The sequence below is a fragment of the Pezoporus occidentalis genome, unplaced genomic scaffold, assembly GCF_034315485.1.
Source record: "Pezoporus occidentalis ecotype Australia unplaced genomic scaffold, CSIRO_AGI_Poc_V1 ctg4, whole genome shotgun sequence".
Taxonomy (NCBI): domain Eukaryota; kingdom Metazoa; phylum Chordata; class Aves; order Psittaciformes; family Psittacidae; genus Pezoporus; species Pezoporus occidentalis.
In genome coordinates this window covers 17,951,965-17,971,304 of record NW_026915724.1, presented here as the reverse complement: position 1 = coordinate 17,971,304, position 19,340 = coordinate 17,951,965, and the positions used below count along the sequence as shown (strand labels likewise).

The following is a 19,340-nucleotide window of genomic DNA, read 5'->3' as shown; positions in this document are numbered from 1 at the left end:
TTGTCTTTGAGGAACTGTCATAAGAGGGCTGCATGTGCTGTTTATAAAGATAAGACAATAAGGGAATTAAGTTTGGTTACTTACCTATTCCAAAATACATATGTACTTAAGAAAAGTGTGTTTCTAAGAGAACACAAGATTGAGCCATTTGTTTATCTCATACTGTGTTGTTAATACCCTTAACACTGCGACTTCATGGATTTTAGTATGTTTTTATTCTCTAGTAAATAAGTTTCTTTTTCCAACCTTGAATTTGAGGTTTAAGATAATAAATCCCCTTCCTTTGGTATTCATCTTGGTAAGTACGTACAGAAGTGTGTTGAAGCACTAAACACTGCCATGGTATATTACAGTTAGCCACTATCTTATGAAAATATTCCACTAATACTTGCTTTACAGATTCAGCATTTATTTTGTTTGTGTCTAAGAGGTCTTAGTCCACTTTTATCTCAGAAATTGAAAATCTTAACTGTTAAAGCCTATGGCAGCAGTTTATAGAGTGATTTTAAAGAAATCTAATGTAGTGGAACTTGTCCATTAAATAGAGGATGCTATGAGGATTTTGAGGGAGAGCAATTCTATCATCTATGTTGCAGAATTTTTGTGAATTTTTTTTTTAAGGTAATCTTTACTGTTAGACAACATTCTTCTGGGGAAAAAAAAATCTGATTCATACACTCTGTGTGTTGTATGGTTTGTTTGTATGCTGTAAGTAGAAGGAACTGAACATGAAATTACTATGCTTTGGAACTGTCAGTATAGCTTTTCACCCATGTTCCCTTTTTGAAAAAATACTAATGTTTTAGCTACTACTACTTTGTAGTTCTGAGAATTAATATGGATTTATTGTTATCCTGTTCTCATTCAGCAAATAAATTATGGATGCATTAGTCCATCTCTGCATGTTTTATTTCAGTGCAATGCGTGTATTGTTGTCCAAGTTACCACGACCATGGATTGTTGATGAGAAAAAAGATGATGGTTACACTGCATTGCATCTGGCAGCTCTCAATAATCATGTAGAAGTGGCTGAACTTTTGGTGCATCAGGTAGGACTCTTTTTCTCAGGATCACACTTCAGTTAACTATCTGATGTGAAAATAGTTTGCTGCAGTCGCAATGCAGAAGCAATGGGGCAGGGAAGGACACATGGTCAGCTCTAAAGGTCAAGCTTGCCTTTGAGACCATTACAGTGGCCTAATGGTGCAGAGGACCTGAACAATTTGATACCAGATCAATAGTTTGATTCAACAGATCAACATCTGTACATTGCATAATTAAAAGCATTTAATCACTTCTGCTCTCAAAATCTCCAGATTAGGAATCATATTCAGGGTTGTATTAAGTGCTCTAATGGACTGCCTTGCCTGTAGATGAATTGCTGGGATGATAATGCTCTAATGCTTTGAATATCTTTCAGGGCAATGCTAACCTGGATATCCAGAATGTTAACCAGCAAACTGCTCTGCACCTTGCTGTTGAACGACAGCATACACAAATTGTTAGGGTAAGTATCTTACTTGCAATAAGCCATATGTTAATGGTACTTGACTTGAACTCATAGTAGCTGTTAAGACATGGGTAGCTCATGAACATTTAAAAAATGATTTAACAACATGTAGCCATTGAATGCTTGTATGATTAATTTTCATCAGTTCAGAAACCTGCCAGCTTGCACAGAAGGTCAGCCAGCAATGTGAAGGACATTTCGGGAATTCTGAATTTTTGTACATGTTCATTATGGTTTCCTTTACACGGTTGCCAATTCCAGCATCCCCCTTTGTTGAGTAAGGGAGAATCCTCTGTTACTTATCTGAGTCTTGTGGTCCTGTAATGAGACCTTCAGATAGCATTTTTGATGCCTCTTGCTGTCTGAGTAATTATTCTTACTTACAGCTTTTTCAAATTGCAGGTAAGTGAAACATCTTTTCACAAGTTTAACTACTTTTCAGTCTTCTGAGAGTATAACTCCCTGTTCTTAGCTTGGTAGAGCAATAAGCAGTAACAGAAGTACCTTACAAGTGAAAGTAATGCTATTTATTTTTTCGCTTGCGCAGTTGCAAAAGTTAATACTCCCAGCTCAGCAAAACTGTGTTACTGGCACAGGAGGCTGGAGTCTGGCACAGCTTACCTGTTCTGGCTTGTGTGCTCTGTCCATAAGGGACCTATGTGACTCAGTGTTTGGGTTGCTAACAGCTCAGTGGGCTGTTAAGGCTCAGAGAGAGTGCTCACTGCTGTAGATGATGTTTCCTATTGAGTGAATCCATCAATCTGGCCTTGGCCCTCTGTATAATTGTTTTGAATTTGTCATTGTGGAGTGATAGTCGTATTAAAAGCTGTCTCTTATGCAGGCCTGCAGAGAACTGTCTTCCCTATGCAAACCTATATCTGCAGGTCTGTTTAGTGATATTTTGCCATAAGGTTTCTCCATCTCTAAGAGCTGATGGGTATGATTCCATTACAGTGAAATATGTGATATGGCCCTCTACCTGGAACTGCTTGCTACCAAAAGAAAGGTTTCCTAGAGTTAGTGTCGCTTGCATCCTGCAAGCTATTTGGCAGCTGTATTTGGTGAGCTCTTGTGCCATTCTGAAACCAACATGGTACCTAGGAATATAGTACTAAGGTAGCAAATGAACAGGAAGGTAGGCATGTAGAAAGACTAGTATATGTATTAGACCAACATGCCTATATCAGAGAATGTTTAAGTGAATGACCCTGTAGAGTATCCATATTTCAGTGTTGGATTAACTTTGAGAAGTCCTAAAATAACTCATGCAGCCATGCAAAGATCATGTTGGCTCTGTATTTCAAAATTAATTCCTATTGGATACCTTCCAGGGCTGGGTTGTACCCTCAGGCATCTGTGGAATAGTGGTCAAAGGTAGCAGGGTTCTTTTAAAAGCCCTGCTGCCATGACAAGGGCTGGTGGTTGGCTTTTTTTCATTTATTTTTTAGTTTATTTTATTTTACTTTTTTTTACATCTACAGAGGCATTGAATTTCCAAGTAGCCAAGGATTTCCAGGTTCCTCTGAAAGGAGTTCTGTCACAGATTTTCTTCCAGGAGAAACTTTTAAGCAGTAAATAGCTGATTGCAGACACAAAATAGGAATATAGGAAAGAAAATTTGAGCCAGGGTAAGTCCATCTAGAAAGTGTAAGAAGTTGGGGGAAGACTGTTGCAACTATTAGCTGGCTTCCTTGGTTTCACTTGTAGAAGAAAAGGTTAGGAAAAATGGTAAACTGCAGTTAGCTGCAGGCAAGTATTTCCTTGAAAAATAAGTTCTGAATTCCTTTTAAGCTTTTTTTCCTTTTAGCCTTTTGTAAAGTCCAAGATTCTTTGGTTCGGAGGGGCTGAAATCCTTGCGAGCACATGGGTTCTGAAGAGGGAGATTCTCCTCCGTGTATTCCTGTTTCTAGGCTATGCCTTTTGTCTCTACTGCTGAACTGAATTTTGCATAGTAGCAAAAGCTCAAAACTAAAGTTAAAACCTCAGCTGCTATCTACATGTTTCTGAATAGCAACAGTGAGGGAGTTAGAGTTTTAGGGGCAATTGTTACTTGTCAGCATGTGTGATTTGTTGTGTTTAACAGTGTGTTTAAGAAAGTTCTGGCACATTGAATTAATGGGAGGGCTGGATGCAGAGAGAATATGAAAAGGAGGGCCTGTGCAGCCTTACACTTGCTTTCATGTCGTGTGACCTGGAACACGTGTCTAAAATTAGACTTAAATATGAGTCTTGCAGTTCATTACCTTCCAAAGTGTTCTGAGATAGTATTTAATAATGATGTTAGGTTTTATGTCTTGTGCTGAATAAGGGTAAACCTAAGTACATGCTTAACTGCTTTGCTAATGGGAGGATACTGTAAATTATGTTTAAGAGTGGTATAAACATACCTAAAGTGTTGTCCTCTTGTTCTGTTTCTGATATATTGCTGTTCCGTTTCTGATATATTGCTGTAATATATTACATTGTTTGTAGGCTATCTTGTGAGAATTGGAGGTTTTGGACTATAGGAAGACTCCTCTAAAATAGCAACTCTTGTAGCATTCAGAGCATAGGTGAGCATTTTCTGCTGAAATAAGCTTGATATTTGAAAGAGATGAATGCATCATTTGAGGCTAAGTTCAAAGTATGGAAAATGAATTTAAAAAACCTCAACTGTGAATTGTAGCAAGATGAAAGAATAACCCTTTAGGACCTTCTGGAGCATCCTAAACCCTAGTTTCCTGAAAACAGTTTTAAAAGGAATAAATAGCCTTTTTTTGAATTTTAAACTGTTTTCTCTCTCTTTTCAGCTCTTAGTCCGTGCAGGTGCTAAGCTGGATATTCAGGATAAAGATGGGGATACTCCCCTGCATGAAGCCCTGAGACACCACACCCTGTCACAGCTCCGCCAACTCCAAGACATGCAAGATGTGGGCAAGGTAGATACTGCTTGGGAGCCATCAAAGAACACAGTAAATAAAATGCATTTATTTATTCCTTCTTTTTTTCTGTAAATTTGTCTCTTTTGTTTGTCTAGTTAGTCTAGTTCTGTACTGTTGAACTGTTTTTTGGCAGCATAAGTTTACGTTGACATTCTGAATTAAACTGCATTGTAGGCAGAAATCATATTGTTATACGTGGCTTTTCACATGTAGTCATTATCTTTGTTAAAGAAAAATAAGGTTATTTAATTCAAAATGTATCTACAAATCTCTCTTCCATAGTGAACAGCCTGCCAAAAAATTAAAAGCAGCTTTTTGGGAAAGAGAAATAAACAGTATTACAGTACAGAATAAAACTAAAATTATTTTCTGGTATTTGATGTCTTGCATGATGTCTTTGTAGCTTTAATTATTCAGCTACTTCTGTAACCTTCTAATCTTTATATGTTCATTGTTACATATCTTTCTGACAGTTCATTTCAGAAATTGTGCCGTAATAAGGAAACAGTCAAACTCCAAGTAATAAAGGTCAAAATGTTGTCTTGAAAGAAATGCTCACGTTCATATGTGTAAACCCCATATGGAAAGATGAAATTTATAGTTTCGCTGAAAGGCAAAGGAGAAATAAAATTCTGAAGTGATTTGGATTGAGAAAACCAAGCAACATCCGTGTCTTTTGTTTCTTTTTCTTTAAATATTAGAGGATCAGATTTGCTGAATCATTAATTATCAGCATTGTGATATTTTTTCTAATTTTAACTGTGGGTGATTTTTTGCATTTTATTTAAAAAAAAATAAACCCAACACCTATTAAAAAGCCTTTGTTCAAAACAATAATTCCACTGTACAATAAATGTTTTCAGACAGGTTACTTCATCTCACTGAAATACACTGGAATAAGCTTTGAAAAGAGGTTTAAAATATAGCTGGCATACATAAGAACACACTTGTGTCTTTTTAAGTGAGAGGAGTAAAGTGATTACAACTCAGTTATTTTCATGATCTGAAATGGACTCTGGGAGGTGGTCAAAACACTTTACGTGCATGTATTTAATTGTGAAATGAGTGAACAGAGAATTTATTTTTTTCTGATTCTACATTTCATAAATAGGTTTTTCTGTTGCCCATCTTATTAGTAAAACCTGCTGACTTGCATTGGTGCCTGTGAAGGCTAGCACCCTCCAGGGGGAGGGTTGCAGCCATACTAGGCACTAAGACATAATGGTTTGTTTTGTGCATTGCTTGTTGGGTGTTTTCATTCTGTGCACCTGAAATATTGTAGACTACCAGGGAAATGTCATGGGATGCAATGTTGCCCTTGTGTTCCTAAAGCGTTCAGCATTCAGAGGCATTTTAGGACTCAAGATTTTCTTGAATAATGTTGATGACTGTTAGAGGTGGAGGAGCCATTCTTGGCATCATGTATATCCACTCCAAATGAAGGAAATGATTTGAGTTCAATTTTCCTCTTGAAGACACAGTAATGGTTTCATTCAGGGACAGCTTGGAGCCCATAAGGTGCAAGTATGGAGGGCAAGAGAACTCTTGTCCCAGCAAATGAGAAGGGACTATAGCAAATTGTTTGGTGTACCCATGCCTTAAAAAAAAAATGGCCACTCTGCCAGCCTTAGGGCAAATAGGCTTTCTCCGAGCCTTGCTCTGACCAGGGTTACTGACATGGTTCAAGGTACCTGAACTGAAGCTGGATAAAATTTCTGCTTCATTTCAGCCAGTGCTGTAAACTGAGGTGCAGAAAAATGGTCTGAATTTATAAACAAAAATGTTCTGTGATCTGCAGACAAAAAAAATAAATAACAAAACAAAAAAACAACTATTTCTCTCCATAACTTAGTGGTTTTCCTCATAGGAAGTCTTACAAGCTTTACTGTTCTTACCTGATCATAAGAGTACATCAAAAGGACTATAAGTATATGAATTCATGAAGTGATCTTCAGGAGTCTCAGAGCACCTCAGTAATAATACTTATTAATATAATAACTTTTAACTGAAAAAAAGCATGTAGACTGAGGTTTTAAAAAAAAGTTGCTTCACTGGGAAACTGTGTGGCCGTATGTTGAGAAGAATAATCTTGCAGTTATCAAGGCAGGGTAAAGACTTTTAATACATTCTTCAGTGTTGCAAGACATGGACCCAAACCAAGCCTTTTTCTTCACAAGTCACCTCTGAGGGATGGGGGAAATAACTAGAGAGGTTTTGGAAACTGTTTTCTTCATAGTTCAGACTTCAAAATATGCAGCCTTTCAGGCTGCAGTGACAGGTACTACCTGGTATTTAAATTTATTCCTTTATGTTGCTCTGCCTAACGTATGTAGTTATTTAAATACTAAATGGTTGTTAATCAAGCCCATATTACTGCATTTTTAGGATTAATATTTGATACCCAGCTTTTAGAAGACCAGCTGCAGAGATAAATTGTACAAACTGAAAGTGGCATAGAAAGATGTACATCAGTCAAGTTGAGCACTGTTGCCAATTAATGGGAAAGAGGTGCATGCAAAATCCTGCCTCTGTCCTAGTGTTGAAGCCTTTACAATTCTGGAATTCAGCACTTAAAACCCTCTGAATTGGAGCTGTCCCAGCTGTGCCAAAGCTGTTCCTTTGAATATAGTTTCATGCAGTTTGCTGAGAGATTTGTAGTGGTTGCCAGAAGTTTCACATTCTATATAGTCTCCATTACACTTACGCTTTTTATCTGCTTAAGCTGTAACATAAAAGACGTTATGAGCAGGCCTGTTATGCTCCAGAGTAGGTGAATCCTCGCCTTGCTTGGCTATGCTAGTGAGCCTTTTCATTTCTCTGCCTGTCCCTGTGAATGGTGTGTAATAGATACACTGATAAAGAAATGCAGTAGTACTTATAAAAGGGCAAAGGAGCATTACATTATTAGGATGGGAGGACAGGTACATGAATTTAAACCCCTCCAGGCTGAGAATGCAACTCAAACCAAGTCTTTTCTGGGCAGGTGCTTTACTCACTAGATTAAAATTAAGTGCACATTTGTTTCTCTGCCCAACTATGTTTTCAGTCCAAGTGTGGTGATTGTAGCTGAACTCGGCAGTTTCAGTGTACTTAAAAGCGTATTCTTGATATACCCAGTGGGACTTTACAGTGCTCATGTAGAAGAACAACAACTTCACAAGTGAGTATAGGTGTGCAGGAGATTGAATGCTTCAGTAGCTGAACTATTCCTTGCTGAATTTTAGTTCCTTAAAGGCAACTTTAGTATAGCGGACTCAGTACTAAGCAACCACATGATTGCTTTGATTTTAGTGCTAGAGACTCCTCCTTGGGCTTACAGATTTATGCATGTATGTGTATATGTGCATGTTAAGTAGTTTTCCTTTAGCCAGGCTATTCCTAACTGTTAAGAGTGTCTCTCAAATTGCTTGCATATTTGGTTTCTTGCAGTTAATAATGGGACTTGGCACTCAGGGAGCAGAGAAGAAGAGTGCAGCATCTATTGCCTGCTTCCTGGCAGCCAACGGAGCTGACCTCAGCATTCGTAACAAGAAGGGTCAGTCTCCTCTTGATCTCTGCCCTGATCCTAGTCTCTGCAAAGCATTGGCTAAATGTCACAAAGAAAAAGTCAGGTTTGTATATTTGTATATGTAAAATATGCAGTTTCCAATTCTCTGCTTTCCACAGATTAACCGTGATGTATTTAAAATGTTGTGTTTTTTTAGCAATAGTGTTAAAGCATACAAGCTTTCTCTTGCCTTTCAGTGAATTCTTTCTTTCCTGTGGTACGTTGAATGCTGTTTGCAAGTACATTAATAGAAACTTACACAAGTCTTTCAGGACTTTCATACATGTTAAGATGGGAGGGAAGAAAATGGGGGCAATGTGCAGGTGGAGGCTGGTAGAACTTCAGGCTATCCCAGAAAAGGGCAGGGGGTGGGGTTGGTGGTGGAAATCACTGAAAGAATAAGCACTGCAACAGGGTTGCCCAGGTAGGTTGTGAAACCTCTGTCCATGCAGGTTTTGGAGACTCAAACAGGCAAAGCCCAGTATAACTTTGTGTGAATTAACTGTTGACTCTGCTTTGAGCTGGTGACCTGAGTACCTGTCAATCTGCACAACTGCAATTCTGTAAAAAGAGGAGGGGGATAAGTCTGATGTCTTGGAAGCACTTTTCATTGAAATCATAATTCCTAGAGATGTTATGTTACCAAGTGCATATAGCATGAGAAGTTTCAGCTTGCTGATAGTCCTAGTTGTGTTCCTGGTTGTGAATCTTGTGTGGCTTATGTGATTCTCCTCCTTAATTCCTCTGTGGAAATCAAGACTGACACGCATACCATTTTTGCTGATGCTGCCCTGGTGTTTAAGGTGCTTATTTTCTTCAGGGTCTTTCTGTCTGTCTGTCTTTGCCTCGTCCCTGTGTGGCTGTTATTTCTTGCCACCTTTTATGGGCTTATGAGGGCTGTAGGAATGAGCTGGTTAGGTTCAACAGGCGCTCCCTCTGCTGGATGAGCAGTGGCATAGGACAAAGATCCGAGGTGAGTACACCGTGTGAGTTTGCAGGTTCTACAAGCCTGTCCTTTGCTAAGTTTTGGACGTGTATTCAAGATTAAGGTGTTACACCGTGCAGTTCTGAATCTACAGGGTACGTATCTCAATAGAGTAAATCCTTAGGATGGGAGGGAAGGGTTCTCTACATTCACGAGATGTTATTCTAACTTGTGTGGCCTGTTTTCTGTTCAATATCTTTATCTGAGTGTGTGACCTTGCACTCTGGTGCCAACTATACATTTGGGAAAATGCAGTTCACGTTGGTTTATGGTGCTACTGTGATGCCTGAATGCAAAGGAATATATAGATACAGCCAATTGATATTTCTTAAAATGAGTTTGACTGCAGGTTTCTTTGTAGTGGCCAGGTTGGTTCCCGAAGTCCATCTATGATCAACAATGATTCTGAAACCTTAGAAGAATGTATGGTGTGTTCAGACATGAAGAGAGATACTCTGTTTGGCCCATGTGGACACATTGCCACATGCTCTCTGTGCTCACCACGGGTGAAAAAATGCCTCATCTGTAAAGAACAAGTTCAGTCTAGGACAAAGGTAAAAAAATTCCTAAGTCTATTGGTTCTCTTCCTGTTTTTAATGGAAAAGTAAAACAAAGGTCAAGGAAAAGTTTAGTATGTTTTAAACGGTATTTTACCTTAACAGGTATCTCACTGGTTGGAGTTAATTTTGCATTATAATCCTGTCATGTTCCAACATTATAGGTTACTCTCTTCTGTTTGCCCGTACTCATGTCCTCCCTGCACAGGTACTCAGAATTGCATTTTGAGGTGCTGAATTAGTTAAAATAACACTGGATGGAGCTTCTTACAGTCCACATGCCTTGCCAAAAAGAATGTAAACGCAAATTACTGTAGGGAGCAGGAGATAAACTTCTCTCATATGTATGTTCGTTGTTCTTTACAGATTGAAGAATGTGTAGTGTGTTCAGACAAAAAGGCAGCGGTGCTTTTCCAGCCTTGTGGTCATATGTGTGCCTGTGAGAGTAAGTAAACTTGATGGAAGTTCTTTTTGAAGTAATCTTGAAACAACTTTTTTAATTCCATTGCTAAAAGTTCATTAGTAATCTGATTTCAGGTCAGATTATTTTCTGGACATCTTCAAGTAGGATGGGAGAGAGTCTCTGAATTTGTGTAGTTTATAGGACCCACTCTACTGATTCACAGTAACCGTCATCATGTTGATCATTGTCATCATCAGATGATCATTTGCCATTTGTAGAAGAATTACAGCCTCCTTTCTAGGTTTATATCAGAAGATACAGGTTTGCTCTTTAAGAAGCCATACCTCTTTGCCCCTGGAGCATTAGGACAGTAAATGAGATCCTTTGTTCTAAAGCAAGAAGCAGGTAGTGATGACATGCTTGGAAATTCTGGTTTCAAATGTGTGTGATTTTACTTAATTTCTGTAATTCTTGTGGAATAGATATCCATTTGGAGCAACAGGAACCTGCTTGCTTAAAATAGAATAAGATAAACAGAATAGATTTACTTTGATTCCCAAACAAGACATTGTTTATAGGTGTGATTTTTACGTAAGATTATGTGAAGATGAACAGAAGTAGTTATTTGTATTATAAGCATTTATTATGGCATTGCTGTATAGTTATTATGAATAAATAAGCTCATGATAGGAAGGAATAAAAATAAAATAGTGGGATTCAGAGTTGATTTATTTCTCTGTCCTCTCAGACTGTGCAAGCTTGATGAAGAAATGCGTACAGTGTCGGGCAGTGGTTGAGCGAAGAGTGCCTTTCATAATGTGCTGCGGAGGGAAAGGTACAGAAGATACCACTGATGATATTTGTGAGTGACTCCAAAACCCATTCTCTTTCACATTCCCCCACCAGCTTCGTACTCTTTTAAATGACCTAAATTTTTTCTCTCCTTTTTAAAGAAAAGTTTAATAAAAACAGTATTAAGCCAGTGTGCTGTTTGCGCTGCTTTCTACATTGGTAGCAGCAGATGCAATGGTAACACTAGTCACTACATTAAAACGATTCCTTGCAGCTGAAACGTATAACTCTTGGATGCTTATTAATGAAGGAAAAACTGAAAATAGTCAGTAGTTTTCCAAGTGAGCAAATAAATGTATCTTTTTTACTTCTGGAACTCTCTTAATTGATAAAGGAATAGTAAATATTTTGCATCTAGGTACAAGCAACTTTCATGACAGATTGTTCAGTTTTACATCTCCTGCTTTGACTAGGTTTTTAAATTTCCTGTGACATCTCTCAATTTCTATTTATTCTGTATGTGTGGTATGCAGTGTTTGAATTGAGTTTATGTGAATTGGAATATTAGATCATTCTTGTCATACTGTTCCTAGATAAAGATAAGAATAATCTTTTAAATCAGGTTTTTAATACACAGAAATTTAAAATTTATAATTTGAAATACTTATTTCTCTTGTCTTAGAGTAGCATTGCTTTCCGGATCAGTCAAATATAGGGATATTGACTTGAGCTTGTTTGAATTTTGAACAAACTACTTCTGAGACACTTGTGCAATTCCCCAAAGAGAATTAGCTATGTAGATAAGAAGTCTTTTCAGTGTGAAAGGTTTGGCTTTATTTTTGACATGCAAAGAAATTTATTCCAAGAACTTCCCTGAGAGATAAGAACTCTGAGAACATTAAGGGGCTACAGGCATGTTGAGCATCATTATTGAGGCAATACTTGTCAAAAAATTGTGGCTGTTAAATGCAAAGAAGTTCTCTATGAATTGAGCTGCAGTGATGTCACAGGGAATTTAATTAGATTATCAAATATGTTTGAGTAACATTACTTCAGATAATGGACAAACTGTAGTCAGTACACTGGAAATTGTTATTCCTGTTTCACTGGATTGATGCATAATCACATATCTTTATTTTGTCTAAATTACAGCAAGTGGAAACATTCCAGTTTTGCAGAAAGACAAAGACAACACCAATGTCAATGCAGATGTACAGAAGCTGCAACAACAGTTACAGGACATCAAGGAACAGGTAAAGGTCCTGGATACAAATTTTATTGACCCCTGAAATAACTGAAAAGGCCAATGCATTTTCTGTTATTTAAACCAGAATAACGTGTTGAAGTGCTTCAGTTTTAACTAAATAACCAATAACTTTTGTGTGTGATGTGGCTTGTATGTCTTCTATATACAGGTTAAAAAAAAAATAATCGAGAGGCCATGTTTGATAATCCATCTATTAGAGCATTTGTGTTGGTGTGACTAAAGAAGGATGCCTTGCCTGTTTAGGTGACATGAACAGTAATGAAAGCAGAAGGTTTTCAGTATCAGTCTCTATCTGGATTCAGTGTAGTAGTCCGCTTTATTCTGTGTGCTAGTACATTGCACACATAAAGCTGTTTGTATTATTTGTTCCCTGGAAGATTATGTGACATAAAGGGAAATGTTTCTGAAGCACATCTTAATGTTGCAATCTTGGGTAGTGATACTGAAAATGTGATGTCAGCTTAGTACTGGATTGTCTTACTTAAATCACATTTGGAAAAAAAGCTACTTGTTTTTTGTGTCATGGTGGGGTAGGAAGGTCTACACACTTTAAATCCATATGAAGTAAAAATATTATTTAAAAAATATTAAGCTTTCAGGTTAGTCTCTGGGTTATGCTATAGCAGTGATCTGCTATGCTTAAGATTTATTTATTGTTAAATTTCCTAATATATATGTTGCATATTTCGTATTGCATCGCTACTGCCATTGACTGTGTAACCTGTCGAAATCTTTCACAGACTATGTGTCCTGTTTGTCTGGACCGTCTGAAGAATATGATCTTTCTCTGTGGCCATGGAACATGTCAGCTTTGTGGAGACCGAATGAGTGAATGCCCCATATGCCGCAAGGCAATTGAACGAAGAATCCTTTTGTATTAAGTAGCGGAACCAGTGTATTTTATTGGCTTATGAAATTGTAAGGACATTTTGATGGTTTAAATCTGTAAGTTTGAAAGGTAGTAAAGGGTTTTAATGAAAACATTTCTAATACTGTAGCACAGATTCATTACATGGTAATTGTTTAAAGACTGTGAACACACCAAACAAGAGAACAGTATTTGAACTTTACTCTTAAAAACCATCTAAGCCTGAAACTAATTTAAAGCAATCTTTTGGGGGTTTTGTTTTGTTTCTTTCTTTCTGTTGCTTCCTTCTTAAATCTTAAAGGAACAATCTTATTTTGGTTTCGTTCAGGGTTTGGTTTTTTTTTTTATGTATGCATCAGGTGCAAGTGATGTAAAGGTTTTGGGGGTTGGTGCTTTTTTTATTGTTTTTTTTTGTTTGTTTTTATTGTCAGTTAATATCAAATATAAATATTTAGGGTTTTTTTGTTTAATGCTTTTCTGGAGAACTTTGACATTTTTTGTGACATTTATGATTCACAATAATTTCTGTCTTGAAATATACAATATTGCAAAATCAATACTAAGTGTATACACAAGAGTAATAAATATAATAGTCCCATAAGATCAGGTCTCAAAATACAATGCTAAGGTAATTCTTACTTTATCGTGCCCTTCATTGCTGAGGATGGGTTGGGAAGGAAACAGTAAAAAGAAAAAAAACTAGTTTAGAAACATTATGTTCCCAAAAGTGCACTTTAGTCTGTCAGGTTCAAGCTAATTTAAATAGTCAACTTCTTAATTCTGCTAGCCACATAATTTTGTATGGAATTACTTTTTACTTAACTGAAAAGGAAAATATTTGCGCAACTGGTTAGTTATCCGTTTCAGATGAGTGAATTTGATCAGTTGTAAAGGAACACGTATACGTATGCAGGGCCATTTAAAAACTGTGGGTTTAAGAATTAGGAAAAGTTAGAGATTTTTGCAAGATTTCCTTGCTTAAATTAGTTTTATTATCTCCAGGCAGACAGTGTCAACAGCAAAAGAGAAGATTTAACTTTGCTTATTCATCTGAGCAGGGTGTTAATACCAGAACGTACCTGTGAACATTACTGGGTCATACTGCAAATGAAGATGTTGTTGACAGAGCAGTGGATTTTGTGAGCCATGCTTAGGTGAGTTGAAGTTGGCTTAAGGAGTTAGCTGTCACTGATGTGAGAAATAGATGTTCTCGACCCCAAAAATGATACTGTCACAAGCTGCAAACTGTTAACAATTTGATAACAAGTACATCCTTCTGTCTTTTTTGAATGGAAGAATGTATGCCGATTTAATGATCGTGTAGCTAAAAGGAATGTGTTCTTACTCCTAAGTGATTTGGCAGATTTTTGAGTACATGGTTTATGTAGCCCTTTGCTATTGTGCGTTTAGATGTGCTCTTGCAGAACAAGAAGGAAATCCATACTGGAGTCACTTAGGTGCCTTACTTGCAACTAAGATTAATTTCTTATTTAATTCTAATTGTATATGTCAAAAATGTGAAAAAGGAATCGTTTGGGAAAAGGTCCAAGTAAGGATGAAGGCATAAAACTGTGATCTCTACAGATAAATCAACCTCAGTCTTTTGAAGCTTATGTTGATATGCCTGAATTGTGCAAACATTGGCAAAAGTCTCAGAAGAATGCTGCTAGTAAACTGTAGAGACAGGTGAACTCTTAACCAGTAAGGTTTAAATACTGAATAGAGTTTTCCAGGAAACAGCTACAGTGATACATTTTTCCAATGTATGTAGAGTGACTTTTAACATAGCAAAGTGATGGAATATGTAGCCTTTCTATAGCCTTCTTTAAACCCGATCTGGAATTGCAAATGTTCATCATTCACTGGACACAATCTGAACCTGGATTCAATATAGTAGTCTGCTTTATTCTGTATACTAGTAGTCATCTGTTCTCAGATAATCTGTCTGTCATCTTGGCCAAATGAAATAGCCCTCCCTTTTCTTGCTTTTTGGTTCCCTATTCTAAAATACCAAAATTTTGAGGAGCTTTGGAAAGTTTTTTGATATAAGGCTGGTTTTTAGTTCAGCATTTCACTGTCTCCACTTAAGTTCTGAGTGCACCTGAGTCTTCACTGCCATTTTCATTTGGCCAATATGCATGTCACAAAGTCTGACCTTTTTTGTGGCATGTTTGGCAGCTGAGCTTTCTGTAGTAGGCTTTGGTTTCCTGTCAGTCTTCTCCTAAAAATAATTCTTTAATAGGCTGTGCCATTTGACAGTCCATTCCGAGTTTTAGTTTGTAAGCATGAGATCTTTATCTGGGTTTCCTCTGGTTCTGGTAGACATGTTTGGAGTATTGTGTCCTGTTTATTCTTCAAGGGGACCTCTATAAACTGTTGTCAGCCCAAAGACAGGGTGGATTTCTTCTTGATAACACAGCTCAAAACTGAAACCTCAATATAGCAGTTGCGATCTTCCTAATTCTTTTTCACTGGAACAAGCCAAAACTACTTGAAAGTATTCCAGCTTAGCATCAATTGAATAATTCAGCTGAGTAAGAATTGATGATGTCCAGCATCCTGGATGGGAAACTGGAGTTGAATGTTAAATACTCCTTGTCTGCAGGAGGCATATATTGTAGCATAGATAGGTAAGTGCTCTGTTTGGCTTGTATTTTTCAACAGAGAAGCTGCAAGTTACTTATAACACTCCTAATACGTGGGTACCATTACAGTCCTGTGGGAGTAGAGACAATGACCAAGGGTATTGCTATAGGAGGAGCTTTAGTCTTCTATACTGTGGTGACACTAGATGTATGTGACTGCATGCAAGTTTGTGATTGGACTCATTCAACAATGTTGTGTGCCAGTTGAAATTCAAGTATGTCAACTTAATGGTACCAAGAGAAACAGCTGAATTAGAAAAACTAGGTGAGCTAACCAAGATGCTTGAATTACTAATACAGCCATCTTATTAGTAGGTGGAAGAGCTGTGTCTTATATTGGGAAGGTTATACAGTGCTTGCCTTTCAGAACACTTACTGAGGAAAAATATTTGTAAATCTATATAGTTTATGGAAGTAGATATTTAGATTCACACACTGTGTTTGGATTCTGACGTAGAAGGTGAACTAGTGTGTTGAGGAAACTATTAAGCTCATTCAATTTAGCCTGGCATCGTCTGTGCAACTTGCACAGAGTGCAGTTTAGTTGTATAACAAGCAGTCAAAGGATGAAAAACAGAAGCAGCTCAGCTGCAAGCCAGAGGGGTAATAACAAGTAGGGGAGTTAAGCTATGTCATTGAGCCACTGTATTCAGCAAAAGCTGAAAGTGTAAATCTCATTATTATGTAAAGCCTGCAAGCTTTGTTTATTACTATTATCTCCCAGTACTTACTAGCAGTTTGTTTCTTGAAACCATCAAGAAGGTATATAATAATACATATTTTTCAGGTGTGAGGTATGCTCAGATGTTTGGTTTGGGATTTTTTTCATTTAGTGAAGTACGTAAACAGTCACATCACTACACAGTGATTTAAAGTATGAAGGCTACCTTAGAGGCTATCAGGATATGGTAAATAGCTGTAGCTTGTTCACTTCTGTATAACTATATTTGACATTTTTTCCCAAAACCAACTGGCTATCACTTACTATACCCCAAGCTCATATGGCACTTCTCAAAATTTGGGCTATTATTACCTACTTCCCATTTGTTGAAATACTGTGCACTTGCATTTTGGAGTTTGGACAAATCCCATTTTGCTGGAGTAGATACTGAAAATTACTCTGTCAAGAGAATAAACAAGTTTATTTGTAAATATCAAAGTTTGAGGAGGTGTTGTTCTTAACTTGGACTGAGTGAGGATATGGCAGATTTGCACAAGTACTTGTGCCTTGTTAGCGTAGTCTTACAATTGGTATTTTAGCCTCTTACAAAGACATGAAATGGTCTTTTAAAAATAATCTAAGTACTTATTGTATAGATATTTTCTAGAGATGGGAGTTTTCTGTATGCCTAATTATTTTTAGCAGTATTAATTGCAGTTTGTGTAAACACTAAATTGTTTGAAGAAGCTGCTTTGAGCTAGTGATCTAAGCTTCCTCTGCAAATTAAATGTCAGAAACTTCATTTTACTCTTTTGGTAGCAGCTGGTGAAGAGCCTGTCCTGTTCTTTGTGCTGCATGGGTCAAGTTTTCACTTAAAAAAAAAACCAACAACACTACAGCCTAACTTTTAGCAGTGCTACCTCCTTTCTGTCGAAGTACTGAATTCTTCTCTAATCGGTCTGTGTCTTTGGGAAGGGATGGCAAAACACATCAGTTTTGGTTTGCTTCATCAGTTTCAATGTCTGAATACAGTGAAGGTTTGTTGTTTTGTTTTTTTTTTAGTGACTATAAACTTCGCACGATGGAAGTGTGTGATTTGCCACAATGTACATTGTATTTCATTCTTGTGTAAGTTTCTGGAATTTGTATTATTGTATTTTTACATATTCTGTAATTTGTGTTGACAAAGAAAAACTGTTAACTGCAGAAGTGTTAGTGTGTGCCATTTTTATAGCTAAACCTGTGGTAAATATGAAAGTTCTGACTCAGGGCTTTTTAACAGCTTAAAAGTTCAGAATATCCTTCAGCCCATCTTGGAGAACGTCAGAGATTTAATGACTGTACAGTGCCTTGAATAGAACTATTGAATGGGCAGCAGCCATAGAGTCCTTACAGAATGCAAGTATCTTTCGAATGCAGTTAGTTGATAATATAATTGTAATAACTCTGCCATGGATTTATAAACTTGTATATACTTTCTCTAAAGGAAAACTGGCAAGCTTGGGTATTGTTAAGCTTTCTGAAAGTTGTTTGTTGCACCAGTCATGGGAGCCTGAAGGGCATAGTCAGTTTTACAGAAGCAGTATTTGTGGCAGACAGCTGATAAAATATTCTGTATATGACATTTTTAGTGTGAGGGGGGAGGTCATTGTATAAGCAAACATGTAAAAACACCTGCTTTGCTCTGGCCCAGTAAGTCTTTGTAAGGGGGAGAGAAATAATTGCAACAAATCTGTATATTTGCATGCCATTTCATAGTTACAAAAGTTTTAAGTCTCATCTCTGAGCTTCTAAGAAGTACTTTTTGTCCCAAGCTTTAGTGTCCTTACGAATGCAGACTGTTCATATTAGGGAAGAGGTTTGATTGAACCACAGGAACATTTTTGCTTTTGTTAAAAACAACTTTGTATTTTCAGTAAATTGTAGATTTTGACTTTACTGTTTATTGGAAAAAATTAAGGTTGTCTGTGTGAATGTAGTGGATTTCTGTATGCAGATAGCATTATATAATTGCTTTCATGAAAACTGCTTAGCAAGGTCTAAGCTTTTCAAAGAAAATGCTAATGTACTGTATGGTTAATAAAACATTATATGTGATGTATACTGACTTTTTCAAAAGCTTTGATTTAAAAGTGTAATTGGACTGAATTGATACTGGTTTTTGTGTACGCATCATTGGGAAGGGAGCTGTGGCTTGTTTGACTTCCTCCTCCTTAGCTGTAATGATGTCTGATGTCACCACAGAATTAGAAGATCATGTACCTGAAGCAAATGTTTGGTAAGCGTGTTAGTTCCTGACATACAGTGTTCAAAAGCACACCAGAATTTGTTTATTGAGAAAGTTTGCATTCCAAACTTCAAAAAAACCTCTGGTTCTTTATAATGTGTCCCTGAAAAGTGAGTTTGTAGCAACATCAGAAATTCTACGTGCCTTTGAATCTCCCAGGTACTCAGGTATTGTCTAAGCAGCCGTGTAGAAGTATGGGAAGTGGATTATGTTGTAACAACAAAAAGATTGATTTAAAATTTTCATCTGTAGTGTAGATTGCATTTTTTATGCAATTATGCAGTTCATAATAGTGATTGGAGCTGCTGTTTTTATTAGACTCCTGGTTTACTTATAATTGAATAGCCTTTACAGATCTGGCTATGAGAATGTGATCATCTGAAAATCTCCTGCCGGATGCAGTAACTTCTATATTCTGAGACAACAGTTGCTGCATCATTATTTATGCTTTTAGAATTAATTTTAATGGATGCATTAAAAATATGTATCTATGTAATGAAAGGAAACAAAACAAACCAGACTTTAATGGCTTAGTGTTTTAATTTATCATAGTGTACAGGTGAAAAATGAATTGACAGAATAAAAAGTTTGTTGCTCTCCTCTGTTTCTTTTCATTTTTCAAGATTTCTTCAGCTTTTGTTTATATGATACTTCGATATGAAAACATATTTTCAGATACCCTTTTATGTTCTATTTAAAAACAATTGATGCAAATTGGCAAATACATTATAAGTAGCCGCATGATCTTTGCTTTGAGACTTACAAGCTGTTACACACCTCTCCATACCTGTTCATTGAAAGTGATGGGGAGCAGCATTGGCGTAAGTTTAAGACTTGGTCTCTGTGAGCTATGGGGTTTCAGCCCCTACTGGTGGTTACAGTGAAAACTGCTGGTTT

At 37.0% G+C, this 19,340-nt stretch overlaps 1 protein-coding gene across 4 annotated transcripts in view; it reads left to right on the top strand.

Annotated features, from left to right (window-relative positions):
* Positions 1–19,042, top strand: part of MIB1 (MIB E3 ubiquitin protein ligase 1) — a 70,558-nt gene extending 51,516 nt beyond the window's left edge. For 2 of the 4 annotated variants that reach the window (XM_062632851.1, XM_062632847.1), the window contains 9 exons: positions 917–1,049; positions 1,421–1,507; positions 4,300–4,461; positions 7,861–8,042; positions 9,325–9,517; positions 9,887–9,965; positions 10,672–10,785; positions 11,868–11,968; positions 12,723–19,042. In XM_062632851.1, coding sequence (XP_062488835.1) covers positions 917–1,049; positions 1,421–1,507; positions 4,300–4,461; positions 7,861–8,042; positions 9,325–9,517; positions 9,887–9,965; positions 10,672–10,785; positions 11,868–11,968; positions 12,723–12,863 — 1,192 coding nt within the window. In that variant the 3' untranslated portion in view covers positions 12,864–19,042. The remainder of the gene's footprint in view (positions 1–916; positions 1,050–1,420; positions 1,508–4,299; positions 4,462–7,860; positions 8,043–9,324; positions 9,518–9,886; positions 9,966–10,671; positions 10,786–11,867; positions 11,969–12,722) is intronic. The other 2 variants (XM_062632849.1, XM_062632848.1) reach the window with 2 other exon arrangements.
* The last annotated feature ends 298 nt before the right edge of the window (positions 19,043–19,340 follow it).